Source organism: Pseudoliparis swirei, chromosome 16 (genome assembly GCF_029220125.1).
Source record: "Pseudoliparis swirei isolate HS2019 ecotype Mariana Trench chromosome 16, NWPU_hadal_v1, whole genome shotgun sequence".
Classification (NCBI taxonomy): domain Eukaryota; kingdom Metazoa; phylum Chordata; class Actinopteri; order Perciformes; family Liparidae; genus Pseudoliparis; species Pseudoliparis swirei.
In genome coordinates this window covers 22,524,284-22,541,700 of record NC_079403.1, presented here as the reverse complement: position 1 = coordinate 22,541,700, position 17,417 = coordinate 22,524,284, and the positions used below count along the sequence as shown (strand labels likewise).

Below are 17,417 nucleotides of genomic sequence, written 5' to 3'. Positions count from 1 at the left end.
CTGTTGCTCTCCTGAAGCTTCCCCCCCCCCCCCCCCCGAAAGGGTTTTTTCTATTTTTTGGGGGGGGAGTTTGTCCTGATCCAATGTGAAAGGTCACGGATGTTGCACTGAGGCACAACTGAATTGGATTGAATAACTTCCGTGGATATTTGAACCCAAGCGACGATCTTCTCCTCAACCCAACCAAGTGGTACTGTTGCGTGAACCCTAACTGAGATCCTCGCGAAGCCGGACGTATAATTCAACATGTGACGCGTTGCTGAGAAACGAGGAGTGGCTTTTTGGTACGACATCACAGGAAGCGTTGCGGGAGGGTGTACGTGGGATGAGAACACTGAAGGCGAAGGACGAAGGCCTCCTTCCTGCGTGGAAAGGTTTGGCGAATGCTTGTTCTTGAACTCTAGAGAAGCCTCCAGAGGAGTCGGGACGACCTTTCGCCGTCTTTAATACTCAAAAGGCGTGAGCTCCAACAGAAAGATAAGGAGGCATACGCCGTGTGCTGAATCGGCTATTGTGACGATTCGAGGTCCGACGCCTCCGACTCCACAGTGGAGTCACGAGCGAGGAGTTCCACGTGTTGATTCTTTAGGGATCCGTTTTTGAGACGCGATGACGATCGGCTGACAAGAGGATGTACGCCGTCGCCGAGCAGCGAGACGAAGACGGACAGCGGAAGAAAAGAGAACCGTAAAGTGCTAAGAGCTCCCCGAGTCTGGCGGCGGGCCCACGGCGGCTAGGCGAGCGGGGGGGCTGACAGAAAGGGAGGTAGACATGGACAAGTTGGGAAGACCCAAAAGCAGCCAGCTGAGCCATTAAGTGCCGATGCAGAAACAATAACTGTCTCTCCTAAGTCAGGAAGGGCTGAAGTAGAAGCAGTAAGTAGGAGCAGGAGGTCCTGCTGGCGCCGTGCCCAGATGACACACAGCGGAGAAGGAGAAGGAGGAGAAGAAGAAAAAAGACTCATGCAGAGAGAAAGAAGCAGGACAGGAAAAAGCAGACGAGGTGAACCGGTAGTGGGCTTTTTATTTCTTTGTCCTGCTTTGATCTGCAAGATCTCATTTACACGCCACCAGATGAGGATTCTGGGAGAGACGTGTCCACTTGATGAGAGTGTGTGACTTTTTCTTCTTCTTCATGGAAACAGAATTGCTACTTTCTAATCAGAAATTGTCAAAAGAAAATGTGGTTAATGAATGAAAGCCGCAACGCTGCGTTCACGACAAAAGAGTTGAGAAGATTCGCAACTCGCTTGATTCTTTTTGACTTTTCGCTTCAAGCGCGCCCGAGAGGGGGCGGGGCTTATCTCTGTGGCTTTACTCCGCGGAAACAGTTATCATTTCCTTCATCCACCACGGATGCTGTATACTTGTGTTTGGGTTCATAACATTAATATGATATATATATATTTATACATGACATCACCCGTCGGCTCACACAGCTCGGTGACTTTCACCTCTACGTCTGAATGACTTCCGCCTCCAGCTCCACTAGAGCAGCAGTTAGATTCACCAACAACGCTGATTATATATAAATGTATATATATAAATGTATATATATATATTTGTAAACATATATGCAAATTTGCAACAGTTTCCGCACTTCTTCAATCAAAGGTTTGAACGGGTTTACATGCAGAGGATCAAACTCCCGGGATCCTGTTGACCCAGAGCCGCGTCTGGCAGTCTGTCGGTGGTCAAGTGTCGACAACCGAAGCTTCTGTAAACTATTAAAAGAGTAAAGTGTTCAAACGTCAGGGACCTGCTCTGAGTGCAATCTGATTCACGTAGTGTGTATATATATATATATGTCTGGGGCTTTTATTGTGAAGGGCACGAAAGGTAGAAGTGGGTCTGATAGGCACCACGTGGATACAGCATTGGAGGCATATTTTATGAAATATGCTTCCGAGTAACTTAGGTATAGATACCCGGATTTACCGTTGCTCTGCCGCGGCCGTGAGCCTTCTCTTTAGCCCCGCCTTCCTCGCGGGAAAATAACTCCTGATTCGCTTTTAGTGCACTTCACTAATTTGAGGACCGAGTGGTTTAAAGGAGGGCTCTTCGCGTCCAACTGAGTCACCCCGTCTAACTTTTTGAAGAGCTCGGTGGGTTGATACCGTCAATAACACTTTTATTACCTTCGCATTCTGAGAATGCGGAAGGTTATGTTTTGATCGCTGTGTATTTATTTATTTGTATGCGTGTTACTCGCATAACTCAAAAAGTGTTGAACCGAATCGCATGAAATTTGGTGGGATTATTGGTTATAATCCGGGGACCATTTGATTAGATTTTGGGATCGATCGGGTCAAAGTCAAGGTCATGAAAAGGTACGCTGCGGCGAAGGTATGCGCTCTACCGAGTGCCCGTTCTAGTTTTGTATTTTTGATATCAAACCTCGTTAAGCAAAAAGACGACGACGCTTTTCCGCGTATGCAAAATGTTCTGTCCGTGTGAAAGAACTCACGACGAAAACAAGTGTTTGGAAACACACACACACACACGCACACGGTAGAGGTTAGAGTGGTGGGGTATGCTGCCTGTTACGGTGGTGGTGGTGGTATTAAGACACTGATGGGGTGGAAGTGCTGGTGGCAGCGGAGGCCGGGGGTCTAATTTCCGTGATTACCATCCCCTCCAGGTGCGGCCTGCCTCTTACCGTCTGCCCACTAAAGCAGTGACACATGTTCTCGGACCCTCGGGTTCTCTCTCTGCCACCGAATTACCACAATTAAGGAGTCTTCATGCGGAAGCAATTTGACCAACGCTAATGGGCCCGGGCCCGGTGGGAGGGGGAGGGGAGGGACAACGAGTGAAAGAGTTTTAGAAGAAGTGATGAGAGGGGGGGTTGGTGGTGGTGGGACAGATGTGCGGTGGAGTGATGGAGATGGAGAAACATGCGCTGTGACACGGAGGATTCCCGCGTCGCCACTTGTGAGGGAGCGAGTGATTGGCCGGGCGCTGCGGCGGCCATTAGGACACGGCTCTGGATGAGAGGGGCCGCCGCTCAAGCCCAACGCCGGCCTGACAAACCTGGTTAGCGCAAAAGAAAACGGGGGCGAGCCGGCAAACCCGACGCTTTGAAGACGAGGCCGGGCTGGAGTGCCAGTTGTGGTTTACCACCGCCGGAGAGAGAGAGGGGAGAGAGAGAGAGAAAGATAGAGAGAGAGGGGGGGAGAGAGAGATATAGAGAGAGAGAGGGGGGAGAGAGAGAGAAAGATAGAGAGAGGGGGGGAGAGAGAGAGAGGGGGAGAGAGAGATATAGAGAGAGAGAGGGGGGAGAGAGAGAGATGCTCGAAACGACAGACCGCAGCTAATGACACCAAAACCAGCAGCAACGCTGGAATAATCTTCTTCTTCTTCTTTTTGTCCTTCCTTCTTCTTGGTTTTCTCCTTCTACTTTTTTTCTTCTTCTTCTCCTTCCTTTTCTTTTTGTTCTTCTTCTCCTTTTCCCTTTTTTTCTTCTCCTCCTCCTCCTCCTCCTCCTCCATCTTTCTTCTTGTTCTTTCTGTCCTTCTTTTCCTTTTTCTTCTTCCTTTTACTTGGTCTTCTCCTTATACTTTTGTTTCTTCTTGGTCTTCTTCTTCCTTTTCTTCTCCTCCTCCTCCATCCTTCTTATCCTCCTCCAACTTTCTTCTTCTTTTTCTCCTTCTTTTACTTTTTGTTCTTGTTCTTTTTGTCCTTCCTTCTTCTTGGTCTTCTCCTTCCTTTTCTTCTCCTCCTCCATCCTTCTTATCCTCCTCCAACTTTCTTCTTCTTCTTCTTTTTCTCCTTTTCCTTTTTCTTCTTTTTGTCCTTCCTTCTTCTTGGTCTTCTCCTTCTTCCTTTTCTTCTTCTTCTCCTCTGTCCTTCTTTTCCTTTTTCTTCTTGTTCTTTTTGTTCTTCCTTCTTCTTGGTCTTCTTCTTCTACTTTTCTTCTCCTCCTCCATCCTCTTTCTCAGCCGGGGCGCTGCAGACGTGACCCGATGACATAAACAACAAGCACATTTACTTGGGGGTCTGCATTTTGTTGTTAACGTCGTCGTCGCGCTCATTGTTCCGTGCGCGTCGTTAAGCCGTTTCATAACTCGTCAAATAAGCCGTTCTTTCACTTATTTATCGCATACTTCATACGTCGTGTATAAACCGGCCCCTTATCCCTCACTCTTTACACCATTAAGTACTTTGGTATGAAAAAATAAAATAATGATATCCTCCTAATACCTTCTATTTAGTGACTAATGCGTACATCTGTAAAAGGCAAAAATGCAAAGCCGTCCCCATAATATAAAATACAAATGATGGATACCAGATGATAACTGTATCTATTGATGACACATTGACTATGTTTACATGCACACTCAGATCCCATTTGGATATTCAGAATCAGGCCTTATGAGGAATAAAGACATGTATCCTTTGGACATGTTGAATATGGGTCTCCAGAAGGGTCTCGGCCTCCTTCCTGTTGACCACCGAGCTCTCAGCCGGGAACACATTACATTACATTATGTCATTTAGCAGACGCTTTTATCCAAAGCGACTTACAATAAGTGCATTCAACCAAGAGTACAAACTCAGAACAAAAAGAATACAGAAAGTAACATTTCTTCGTGAAAGTCGAACTACAAAAGTACCAGAACCCAAACCGACGAGCCGATGGGAGAGATGCCCAAAAGGTGTTCCGGCTCTAAATCGATTTAAATCTGTTCTCTACCCGAAACTCGGCCAGCTGATCCGGCCCGCTCCGCTACAATGGTCCCGCCAGGTTTCTAAAAAAAGCACCGTAGATCTTTGAGATCAGCCGCCGAGTTAAGTGCCGTGCCAACGGCATATTGGATTTAGTGGGAAGCGGAGCGTTCGGAGAAACCGTCAAGGACTCAGATACGGGAGCGGAAGAAAAGAAAAGTTAGCCTTCCAGACCCCGCAACGGGACCCTCCATCATGAGTGGAATCCCATCTCGTGCCCCGCGACAGAGAGGCGGGCGACGACTCAGACCGCCCCGCGGCACGCTATCGGTAGACTTATGATTCCTGTTAGATATCATGTTTCATCCGGATGCCAGCAGACGGTGTGTGTGTGTGGGGGGGGGGGGGGGGGGTGATAAATGACAAGCCTGATGTCCCCTGATGAGTCTCACTATATATATATATATATGTGTGTGGGTGTGTGTGTGTGTGTGTGTGTGTGTGTGTCAGGGTTCATAGTGACCAATGGATTTTCAGGATTAGAAACCAAATTTCCGTGACCAAATATTTCGTGAAATCTCGGTGTATACACGAGTAGTTTGATTTAAATATATATATATATATATTTAAATGTTTATTCTTTTAATCAAACTGCGTAAATATGAATGAATATAAAACGTTTCCAAAGCTTTAGGGATTACATTTTTTTTAAGGACTTATCCAGACCTGGAAATAACCATCTTAAAATGTCATGACTTTTCCAGGTTTTCCATGACCGTACGAACCCTGGTGGGTGTGTGTGTGTGTGTGTGTGTGTGTGTGTGTGTGTGTGTGTGTCAGGGTTCATAGTGACCAATGGATTTTCAGGATTTTAAACCAAATTTCCGTGACCAAATATTTCGTGAAATCTCGGTGTATACACGAGTAGTTTGATTTAAATATATATATATATATATATGAATGTTTATTCTTTTAATCAAACTGCGTAAATATGATTGAATATAAGACGTTTCCGTGACTTTTCCAAAACTTTAGGGATTACATTTTTTTTAAGGACTTATCCAGACCTGGAAATAACCATTTTAAAATACCTTTTCCAGGTTTTCCATGAATGTACGAACCCTGGTGTGTGTGTGTGTGTGTGTTAACTTGCGATGTTCATTAATAGAGGCGCAGACCTGAGGCCTTCTCTGTTTCCTCTCGTCCCACCAAAGACAGAAACTGTGATCTGACGTCCAATTGTGCGACGACACAAAACAACGTCCCTCCCGCGTGTTTCGCCTCTTCTCGTTAGCGCGGGACCGAATGCGAGCGACGGAGAAAGAGCGCACGGCGTTGTTTTTTTGTTGCGGAAGACAAAAGGGAGGAAGGAGGAAGGGCCCGCGAGTCTGGATCGACTTAAAACATCATCGCAAATCTGCCGGGAGTGGAGCGAGAGGGCCGTCTGTGGCTCATTGAAGTTTTCATTGACGAGAACCGTCTCGTGTTCCCCCCAATCCCAGATTTATTTATCGCGTCTCTGATGCTGACACGATGTGTTTTTAATGTCAGAAAATAAGGTTGCGTCTCTTGCCCCCCCCGCCGCTTTCTTCCTGCCCCGATGTCAATCCGTGAAGCGGACAAGTAGACAGGCAGACATTTTTTCTTTTCTTTTCTCAAAACCAATAAGTTACCTCTTCAAAGAAGCACGGGGTACTCGAGTCGAGTGTGTGTGGGGGGGGGGGGGGGGGCTGAAACAGACATCTCAGGGTTTTCATTAGGCTTCCCATCTCCTTACTGACATTCGCGACAACCGCAGAGCGAGGGGGCGGGGGAGCAAAAATAAACTCCTTCCCTTTTTTCGCTTTTACTGCGGAAGAATGAACTACAGCGAAACAATCTCCGTTAGCTAAGTGCGCGAGCCGCGTCTATGACAGGGCAAAGCTGCGTGTTCCTCTGGGGTGTCTCCATTGATAGATGGAAGAGGTTGTGAGGAAGGTGTGGGGGACGGGGGACAGGAAACCGGTGGAGAACGTATTGGCGTGCTACCTCTCGTAGCCAGGACTCTGCTACCAGCTGCCAGCTGCATTGTGGGTAAGAAAGAGAGAGAGAGAGAAACGCAGGGAAAATGGAGGAAAGACAGACGGGGACCAGACAACGCATACCACGGGATTAGTTTACGGAGGTGACAGAGCGATATGAAAATGTGACACTCCCCCCCCCCCCCCCCCTACAATAACACAGAACTGTTACCGACTCAGGACCCCGATCACGAGGACGTGAACCCGCCGCCGGCTGTGACGGGAGCAGCTTCTTTTTCTCCATACGGTCCCAAAAAAAAACGCGTGTGTTTCCAAAGCGATGAGAAATATCGGTGTGAAGAAGGAAAAACAACGTACTATTAAGTCTCCTTGACGCGACCTCGAGCGGCCTTTTTTTCCTTCTCCAAACTCTCTTCTCCCGGGGCCGTTCCATCCCCCTCTGGATGTGTAGAGGAGGGAGGGAGGGAGGAGGGGGGGAGGGGACTCGTAATACCAAAAGACTAGTTTTAATAACGATCCTGTTTCGGAGTGAGAGCGTGAATACGATCATCAACGCGCCCAAACGTTCACGCTGTCGTTTCCGATAAATGGAATCGTACACCGCCGGGTTCGGGCGCACGTATAGGATTTGCAAAAGATGGAGATGGCCACGCATCTGTGCATATGCCATATCTCTTGATGCACGCGTGTGTGTGTGTGTGTGTGTGTGTGTGTGTGTGTGTGCACGTCCAACCTGACACTCAATCAATTAGGTGCAAAAAGCTGGGTTTAATAAAGAAACCCAAATGGCCAGTGTCAGGGCACCGAGGTCCACCCCTCGCTCCACTTTCTCCCTTCCGTCACTCTTTTCCCTTCAACCACTCGTTTCCCCTCCCGACTTTCATTTTTCATTCTGCTCATTATATTGTTCACTCTCTCTCTCCCTCTGTTCCCCCCCCACCCGCTCCTATATCTGTCACGCCGAAGTTATGTCACAGCTCGTATATCAGCCGGCAATCATCTAGGGCACGTCTGGTGACCACCACCGACCGACTTCTACTACTACTACTACACCCCCCTTCCCCAAAACCCCGCCCCTCCTCTTGCCCTCCGACGGACCACCGCGGAGCTCTGTGGCCAGGGGAGCAGCTGCGGTCGCCGCATTAAAAGCGGAATCCATCAGTGGTGGAAATGCCGATGTTATGCTCGTTTAAATGACCTTGATCTTTTGCGTTTCAAAAAAACCTCCGAAAGCCTTTTTTTCCGCAGGACACTAAAACGGGGAAGTGCATGGATCAGGCCCCCCCGCCCCCCACCACCACCACTGGAAAAGAGTGGATTGTAGAGAGTTAATAGCGCTTTCTACTCCACCTCCTGTTTCCCAAATCCTGAACTGGTCCCAGAATGGTTCATTTAGGGAGGACGATGATCAATACAGTCAACAGCTGAGCCCGGCTCAAATGAAGATGGGGGGGAGGGGCATACTGTAGCTGTCACTCTGACATGGCTAACAGACCGACACAGATCTGACCCATCGCGATGTCGTCCGTGTGGAGGATTCCAGTGATATAAAAAACTATAAGTGAAATATTCCTCCGCCACTAAGCAAAGATTGCAAGCGTGAACAAGACGAGAGCTACGAAGCACTCCTGAACACAATGGCGTTTAAAAAGGGACGGACAGACGACTTTGATAATGAGCCGTCGAACGTGTAGAGCGTCCCGTCTGGAGGGTCTGGACTCTACTGCGATGTCACGGACCAAAGGACTCAGCCAGGACTTCTGATTCCTGGTGAATCAGTCGAGACGCAAACAGCATCCCACAAACAGCATCCCACAAACACCGACACACACACGTATATGACGATATGATTATTACGAGTAGCGATATTTGGAATACACGCACCGTAGATCACCAGGTTGCACCAGGTTCCAAAGACGACCAAGCCAATGACACCATCATCAACTGTACTGGGTGTTCATGGCAATGTAAAGAATACTGGATCTTATCTAGACTTGGAGTCCATGACAACCTGTTGGATTTGACTTTTGCCACTGACTGAGTGTATAACTATGAATGTATGAAAGCACTTTGTACGTGACTGTAGATCAGACATTTAATGATACTGGCGTTGTAACACTCTGCATTTCTTATGCATTTCTGTTGTAACAAAGGAATTCATATGCTTAGTTTGGCCTGTTTTCTACAGGATTCTGGGCTAACGTAATGCGTAACAGACACCGATTCCTACCGACTTCTCAGCCACTGTGTGTATCGAGATATTCCGTGAGGTGCACTGTAGCAAAAATTAGCCTTGCTACACACACACACACACACACGAGTGCATGCAGACCGGAGTGTGGGAGGTCACTGTGGTCAGTGTGTTGCTGGATCTGAGGTTAGCAGTGGCTGGGAGCGGTGGAAGGGCAGGAGTTACAGGCACCTCTCTACTGCTATTACCACTGCTACTGGGAAACCACCAAGGCATCCTGGGACGCATAAACAAAGGGAAGCTGGAGGAGAGGAGAAACAGAAAGACATGTTTACAGAGTCAAAGGAGGGAAAGCTTAAAAAAAGTCGGTGGAATATATAATGGCTCAGAAAATATGGAGAGAAAAGACGAGGGTAAAAACATTAAAGAGCAGAAAGGGCCAAAAACTGGAGTTCGGAAGGAGAAGCCAAAAAACTAGCACGGCGAAATAATGCTTCTCTTTGAGGTTTAAACCTGAAATGATGACAAAGTAGTACAACATGTACATGTTGGCTGCTCTAGCACCTCGCTGCGTCGGCTGCTCTATCGGCTCGTTGCGTTCGCTGCCACCGAGCAGCGCAGCAACTCCAAGTCCTACACGTCCTGGTGGCCGTGTTCCAGTCAGCTGCAATCATTTGAAGACTGTTGCTTATAATCTGAGTCCACCAATTACTTTGAAGAACTTTTTTACAGCCCGTCAGTACCTCGAGATTAAAACCGAGACGCTGTCGAGTCCCCCTCCCCTTCCTTGCTGAAATCGCGGAATTTCCCTTTGGACAGGGAATGAAATCTTATACCCCGACCGGCTCCCCCGCGAAGGACACTGACCATCTGTGTTATCAGCTAGACCTCGATATGAAACACCTTCCGCTATTGCAAAAAACCTTGTGACATCAAACGGCCTACGAGGGAGGAGAAATTCCTAAAAGAATGAAAAGAAAGAAGAAGAAAGAAAAAAAATAGGCACATGGAAGTGAACAGCTTTAGTATGCCATGCTTTGGACTCAATGTGTGTGTGTGTGTGTGTGTGTGTGCTCTTGAACTTCTATGCCGGTGGGGACTTCGACCTGACTGCACACAGACCGATGGGGACTTGTGTCCCGGTGGGGACCTAAAATCAGAACAGTGTTCAGTTCAGTGTTGGTGTGTGTGTGTGTGTGTGACTGCTGGTCACAAGAACAAACAAACGACCGCAGGCTTTAAATTGGGATCCAGATCTGAATCCGCCAGCGCTAAGATAACAGACACTTTTTTTGTGTTACCGTGTGGAAGGGCCAAGTAAGTGGTCTGCAGTGTAACGGTGCAGTCCCCTGTGGTCCGTCATTAGGTAGGTTTAAAGGACGTAAACGTAACCAGAGCCGCCTGCCTGTTGCCTTTGTGTCGTTGAGAAACAAACTCCCATCACCACAGGAGCCGGCGCTGTGCAGCGAGACCACAGTTCACGACAGCGCACTCCGCTACCTCTGCTCCTCGTCTCACGTTTCCTCACTTTTCCCTTTTTCTCCTCCGGCACTCAAGCTGTCACGGGGAGATCGAGAGGGATCGGGACAGCTAACATCTTCTTTAAGGCCCATGAGTGTCACCGCAATTTCAAAAGCAGATACGCCACCAGACATCTCTGGTTATATCGTAGGAATTATTGCAGAATATTTTTCTCCCCCCGCATAACATATACTTACACAACACATCACCTATTCCCCCTTCACTCTCTTGCCGGCGAAACCCAAACTCTCTCTTTTTTCCCCCTGCGCCGCTCTTTTTTTTCCTAACCTGCCAGCGCGCAGACCAGATGTGCAAAAAGTTTCGAGCCGCGTTCCAAAGAGCAAAGGCAAGAGCGAGGGTGGGGTGGGTGGGTGGGTATAGGGAGAGGAATATTTGACTTCACTCCACGGGAGACGGGTTTCGTGAATTATTTTGGCGGCCGCGCGACGGTTGAAAAAGGTAGCTCGGCCCGGCTCGGCCCGCGCGCGCGAGAGAGAGAGAGAGAATGTCGATGGCATACCAAACAACATGATTCTAATGAGTTGGAAAATCCCTGGCCCTCCTGAGGACTGTCCAGATGCTACCGTCGTGAGAACACGCTACTGTTTCAGTGAATTCAGGCTGCCCTCCCTTCCATTAATAACGGGCACAGCATGTATTACTTGACCATTTTAAGGCCTCCGAGGGGACCCGAGGCGTAACGACCCGCTGCAGGTCCACGACCCCACACTGGGCGCTCACGCTTTTCCTGGTAGTGAGTCTGCAGCCAATTTGCCTAAAGCTAACCAGCTCCTATCAAGATGACCTGGTTTGGGTCAAATGTTAAAAAAAAGAAGAAAAGAAGAGTAAAAAATTTTTCATAAAACAGTCAAATCCCTTAAAGCTCAATATTTCACTCTCGACACATTGGTGGTACAGAGACACGAGCTTGACTTACAAACAACAGGACAGTCGATGTGCTTCATGGAGCTACAGCAATGAACGCATTAACATCTAACCCCGGTGGCTTAGCGGAGGCCGGGCGAACAAAGCGACGGAGCTTGTCTGCTCGTCAGAGAAAATACAGAATGAGCCTCTAAAGGCGGCGTTCATGCTCTGCGTTTCGGATTCTCTTACATGCGTTGCCAAGTGAACCCGAGTTATCCGTTGCAGAATGTTTACTGCTAAGTGCGACTGGGTTATAAAAAAAACTCAACGAGCCCATTGTCAAATAATTTTTAAAAAGCCTCTGTGATAAATGTGCTCCGTTGCTCTTCACGCGCCGACTCCGGCTGCTGCGTGGCGACCGCGCAGCACGGTGGAGGGGTCACTCGCACGTGTCCAAATATCCGAAACGCGTTCATCATCGCACCGATTAGCGTCAGCAACGGGCCGTTTTACCTGGAGCTTTGTACACCTCGCGCAGCAGGCCTTCGCTGAGCGTCGGCGGGGCCCCGCTGACCACGCTGTGGGTCCAGCTCTGACAGATGGCCTGCAGCAGGAGGGTCTGGGCCCTCGTGGCCTGGACCAGGAAGTGGGGGAGCTCAAAGATGCACTCGGTGGTGGGGACGGAGGACCGTCTGCTCCTGCAAAGAGAGACGGGGACGTTTAGAGGAAGACGGACAGGGTTAGATGAGGGGAGGGGGGGGGGGGGGGTAATGCATCATCGGGACGACGATAAATTAAAGACGGGAGGGTCGCACAGAAGTGCCAGAATACACTTAATGAAATGCACACCGGTGGAAACGAATGCTTCATTACTTCCATGAAATCCCAAAAATTACGATAACAAAACAAAAAAACAGCTCATTGATAGCAGGAGGGGCCAAATAGGTAGAGGGTCGAACGAGAGAGAGAGCCAAGCCTTCCTCCGCCACTTGGCAGGTAGGACGCAGTCTCTCTCTCTCTCTCTCTCTCCCCCTCTCTCCCTCTCTCTCCCTCTCTCTCTCTCTCTCTCTCCCCCTCTCCCTCTCCCTCTCCCTCTCTCCCCCCTCCATCAAAAACCGTGATGATGATTTATGTGAAGGGATGTGCAGCCCAGAAACCCGAGCCCGAAAAAGAATCCACGCATTTAACATTTCATCTGTCTCCAAGAGTGTGGAGGGAGAGAGTCTGTCTCTGAGTGTGTGTGTGTGTGTGTGTGTGTGTGTGTGTGTGTGTGTGTGTGACAGACAAACTGATGAGTTGAGCGTTCAGGGGGATGAGGTAACAGCACAGTCGGGCCCTGTCCATCACAATCTCAGTGGACCGTGCTCTCATTTATCATCTGACGCACACACACACACACACAGTTGATATACACACACACACACACACACTAAACATTAAATCCCTGCATCGGGTCTCCGGGGCTCTTTTTCTACCGATGCTGTGAAGTCATGGCTCCTCGGGTTCTTGAGATCCCGTCCGTGACACAAGCAACGGCAGAATGAAGGGATTCCCCCCCTCCTCTCCCTACCCACACACACACACACACACAAGGTGAGGCATCGAGATTGATGGGGCACTTCTCATCGTCATGACTACCGATCTGTATCTCTCTCCGTCTGACCCTCCCTCCTCCTGCGTCCCTCTGTTCCCTGGAAAAACACCCAGGGAGCCTGAACCAAACACTGCAAAACAAGTTTGGTTCCACTCTCCTCTCCTCTTCCCGAGAGGTTCTTCAAATGGTGCGTTCAAGGACTGGCCGTGACCCCTTCCTGGACACACATTCGCTTTCCTAAGTGTGTGTGTGTGTGTGTGTGTGTGCATATACTATGGTACTGTGAGGCACTGGGTCAGAGCATTTCCCATGTGTCCATGTCGTAAAGCTCTCAGAGGACAATTTTTCATTTGTGTTTTTGGGCAACACAAAACAAATTGAAATAAATAAAGTGATGGAGGCAAAAGGGCGACGCCCCCGGAGAAACAAACACGACCGGGACTAAGGCCACGTTCATCCGGTCACACTTCCTCGTCGGCCTGGTCCCCCCATTCAGAGGGTTTCGTATCGCAGGGGATCGTTCAACTCCTCGGCTTCCCTCCTTCCCTCCTTCCCTCCCTCTGGCTATCCGTGTCTCTTTATCTTTTCCCTTTTATTCTCTGCTCCTGGGTGGTTCTGTGGGGTGACATGAGCTGGAAGGCTGGGCCCCGGAGTTCTTAACTGCCTGCTGTCTCGGAGTGTGTGTGTGGGGGGGGGGGGGGGGGGGACGTATGGAAAACAAAGGCAGATAGGAAGTCCCGAACCTGTGAACCAATGAGTTCACCTCATGTCACGGCGCTCCACGATGGGAAACCACTACCGCCGCGTGAAGTACGGAAAGACATCGCTCAACCCACTTCACATGTTTTTGGGTGTGTGCGTGTGTGAGTGTGTGTGTCACTGTGAGTGTGTGTGCGTTTGAGCATCTTGAGCATGCATCAGGTGACTGTAAGCGTGTGTGTGTGTGTGTGACTGAGCATGTGTGTATGCATGTGTGCATGTGAGCATGTGTGTATGGGTGTGACTGATCGTGTGACCGTGTGTGTGACTGTGAGCATGTGTATAATGTGACTAAGCGTGTGAGCGTGTGTGTATGCATGTATGTTTGCTTGTGTGTATATTATTGTGTGTGTATGCATGTATGTTTGCTTGTGTGTATGCTTGTGAGCATGTGAGTGTGTGACTGAGCATGTGAACGTGTGAGTGTGTCACTGTGACTGTGAGCTTGTGTGTGTGAGCGTGTGTGTACATGTGAGTGAGTGAGTGTGTGTGTATGTGTGTGAGCATGTGACTGAGCATGTGTGTGTCTGACCATGTGACTGTGAGCATGTGTGACTGTGATCGTGCGCGTATGCGTGTGAGGGTGTGTGAGTGTGTGTACATGTGACTGTGAGCGTGTGTGTGTGTATGCATGTGTGCATGTGAGCGTGTGTGCATGTGCGTGACTGAATGTGTGACCGTGTGTGTGACTGTGTGTGTGACTGTGAGCGTGTGTATGCATGTGACTATGAGTGTGTTTGTATGCATGTGTGTGTGCGTGTGAGCGTGTGTGTATGTGTGTGACTGAGCGTGTGACTATGAGCGTGTGTGTGTGTCTATGTGTGTGAGCATGTGAGCGTGTGTGCATGTGCGTGACTGAATGTGTGACCGTGTGTGTGACTGTGTGTGTGACTGTGAGCGTGTGTGTGAGCATGTGTATGCATGTGACTATGAGTGTTTGTATGCATGTGTGTGTGCGTGTGAGCGTGTGTGTATGTGTGTGACTGATTGTGTGAGCGTGTGACTGTGTGTGTGACCGTGTGTGTGACTGTGAGCGTGTGTGTGAACATGTGTATGCATGTGACTAAGCGTGTATGCTTGTGACTATGAGTGTGTTTGTATGCATGTTTGTGTGCGTGTGTGTGTATGTGTGTGACTGAGCGTGTGACTATGAGCGTGTGTGTGTGTCTGTGTGTGAGCATGTGTGCGTGTAAGTATGTGAACGTGTGAGTGTGTGACTGACTGTGATCGTGTGCATATGCGTGTGAGCGTGTGTGAGTGTGTGTGTGCATGTACGTGTGACTGTGTGAGTGTGTGTGTGTGTGTGTGTGCGTGTCCATGTAGCACACATTGCCTCTGGAACAAAAGAAAGTGAAGGCGACCCCGGCAACAACAATGTCCCCCACATGCAGAGCAAATGTGGCTGCAAAGCCACTTCAATGGGCGCACTGGCAAGGGATGAAGGCCGGCCGGCTTCTCCCAGTGTTTATGGCGTTTCGGGGGGAGCTGTCATGTGCATGCGGTCGTCGGAAAAAAAACTTTAATTGTGCACCTGTTTTTATTATACTGTGCCCAAACTGCTCGCGAACAGCCACTTGGATCTCCAGAGCTAAATGAGAAGCAGAGAGTCTCATTAGGGTGTTTGGGGAATGCGGGACGTGAGGACAGCCAGACACTCATCGGATTTCATTAAGTAGCTGGCACAGGCGGCGCTCCTCACTGCAGCGTGGTAAACAGCTTTCTGGCAGGCGGCTCGTCCGCTGGGGGAGGGAGGGGGGGGGGCAAAAAAGTCTCCCAAGAGGTAAAGAATGTAAGTGCTTCTACCTGCAGCAGCAACAACAAACAACTCCACTGAAACATGCAGATTAGAGGGAGACATAAAACTCGGGATCAGTTGAGGATCCATGTTGGAAAGTAAGTCCGTGGCTTGGGGAGCAAAACTCATTAAAGCATACTTCCACTCATATATATATATACACACGCATATATATATATACACATATATATATATATTATATATATTCTTCTATTTATATATACACACACACACATATATATAAATATAGAGAGAGATATATATATAAATAGAAGAATATATATAATATATATATGTATATATATACACATATATAAATATATATATATATAAATAAATATATACTGTATATAAATATATATATACTGTATATAAATATATATATCAATACATATATATATATAAAAGAGTGGAGACCCAGCAGGAGTGGGGGGCCCATAATCCAATTTTTGGGATCGTGAGTCATAATTTAAAGAAACGAGGACCCCTGGCTTCATCGACGGAGGCAGTGTGTGACCTCACGGTAGTCCCTTTGAGTCAACACAGTGTTCTTTTATTAAAACAAAAAGGGGCCACCGGGAATATGTTGAAGAAAAAAAAGGAGGGGAAGGCAGAATTAGTCGGGAGTGATGAAAAATGAGGTGTTTTAATTTCAGCCGGTGAAATATGCATTTCTCCCGTGTATTGCGACACCATTAAGCCCCCCCCCCCCCCCCCCCACACACACACACACTTGTTCTTCGTTGGTAACGTGACTGATAACTGGACCGGCAACTTGGAAGACTTGCTGACTCGTTGACTGGTTGACTGGCTGGGCCCAACATCTTTCTGCCCAGTGTCCTCGTCAAAATGAGGCACCCGCAGGGCACCGAGTCGGGAGGGTGGCGGGGGGGGGGGGCGCCAGCTGTGGAGCTCCCTGCCTCCACTTGTTTCCTCCGCGTTCATGCTCAAATTTGGACATAGAGCAGGGACGTCAACATTATTTTTAGTCATTAAAATGAATGAGTGGAACCTAAAAGGGAGTAGTTACGGCTACATGTCCAGGGCACCGAGTCTCGACCCGGCACCGGTTGTTTGATTGACGAGCCGCACGTCGCGCCGTGGGAAGTGTGACAATGTGGATAATCACGATTGACCTAAACGTTGTAAAACTAACAGATAAACAACATAGAAATTGATTTACTTAATTTACGTGTGCACCGAGAAACCCAATATGAACGCGGGTGCCATCGCTACGGAGTCGGCGGTGGCTCGGAGCCATCTCCTGCAGCAGGTTCTCAGTACCTGGCATTTAAACAGCCTCTGGGGAATCACATGCTAATAGCTGAGATCCATTTGGACCGCTGGTTCTCAGGCTAATCAGCTTCCTGGTCTGGTCCGAATGTGGTCACAGCTATATTTAGACAAACACAGCTGGGGCTGCAGGCCACACACCGCACGCATATTAAATGCACACAGACACACGGCCGCAAAAATGCACATACCTGTACGGACACACACACACACACACACACACGCATTAGCAAGCTCGCCAACAACGCACACGCGTGCCAACACACAATGCCGTCTCACGTGTGTGTGTGTGTGTGTGTGTGTGTACACACCTGCGCACGCATACGTGCAGTCCAATAACAGCAGGTTGTTCAGCCAGAGCACACTTAGCTGCAGTAATGAGGGGAGGGGGAGGGTGGGGAGGAGGAGGAGGGAGGAGGGTGGGGTGTGGGGGCTCTAACTTGAACACTTACCAAAAAAATGATAAATAGCTGCCAATAGCAACAACAACAAAAAATGTTGCATCTATTAGGATGCTTGTTTCTGCAAAGCCAGCAAAATAAAAATAAGGGAGAAAATAATAATCAAACCCCTCCAGAAAACACGAGCGGGGGGCACAAGGTGGTGGTGGGGGGGGGCAGGCCGAGAGAAGGTTAGAGACCGCAAACTCGAAGGTCATATGTTATTCCGCTGCAGGTAAAATAATAGCTAACACGGGGAGTCTCATTAA

At 48.7% G+C, this 17,417-nt stretch overlaps 1 protein-coding gene across 5 annotated transcripts in view; it reads right to left on the bottom strand.

The window, feature by feature from the left end:
• The window catches only part of LOC130206618 (intermembrane lipid transfer protein VPS13B-like), a 401,351-nt gene that overhangs the window by 296,633 nt on the left and 87,301 nt on the right, over window positions 1–17,417 (bottom strand). For all 5 annotated transcript variants that reach the window (XM_056434667.1, XM_056434665.1, XM_056434669.1 and 2 more), the window contains exon 17: window positions 11,781–11,965. In XM_056434667.1, the coding sequence (XP_056290642.1) occupies window positions 11,781–11,965 (185 nt within the window). The remainder of the gene's footprint in view (window positions 1–11,780; window positions 11,966–17,417) is intronic.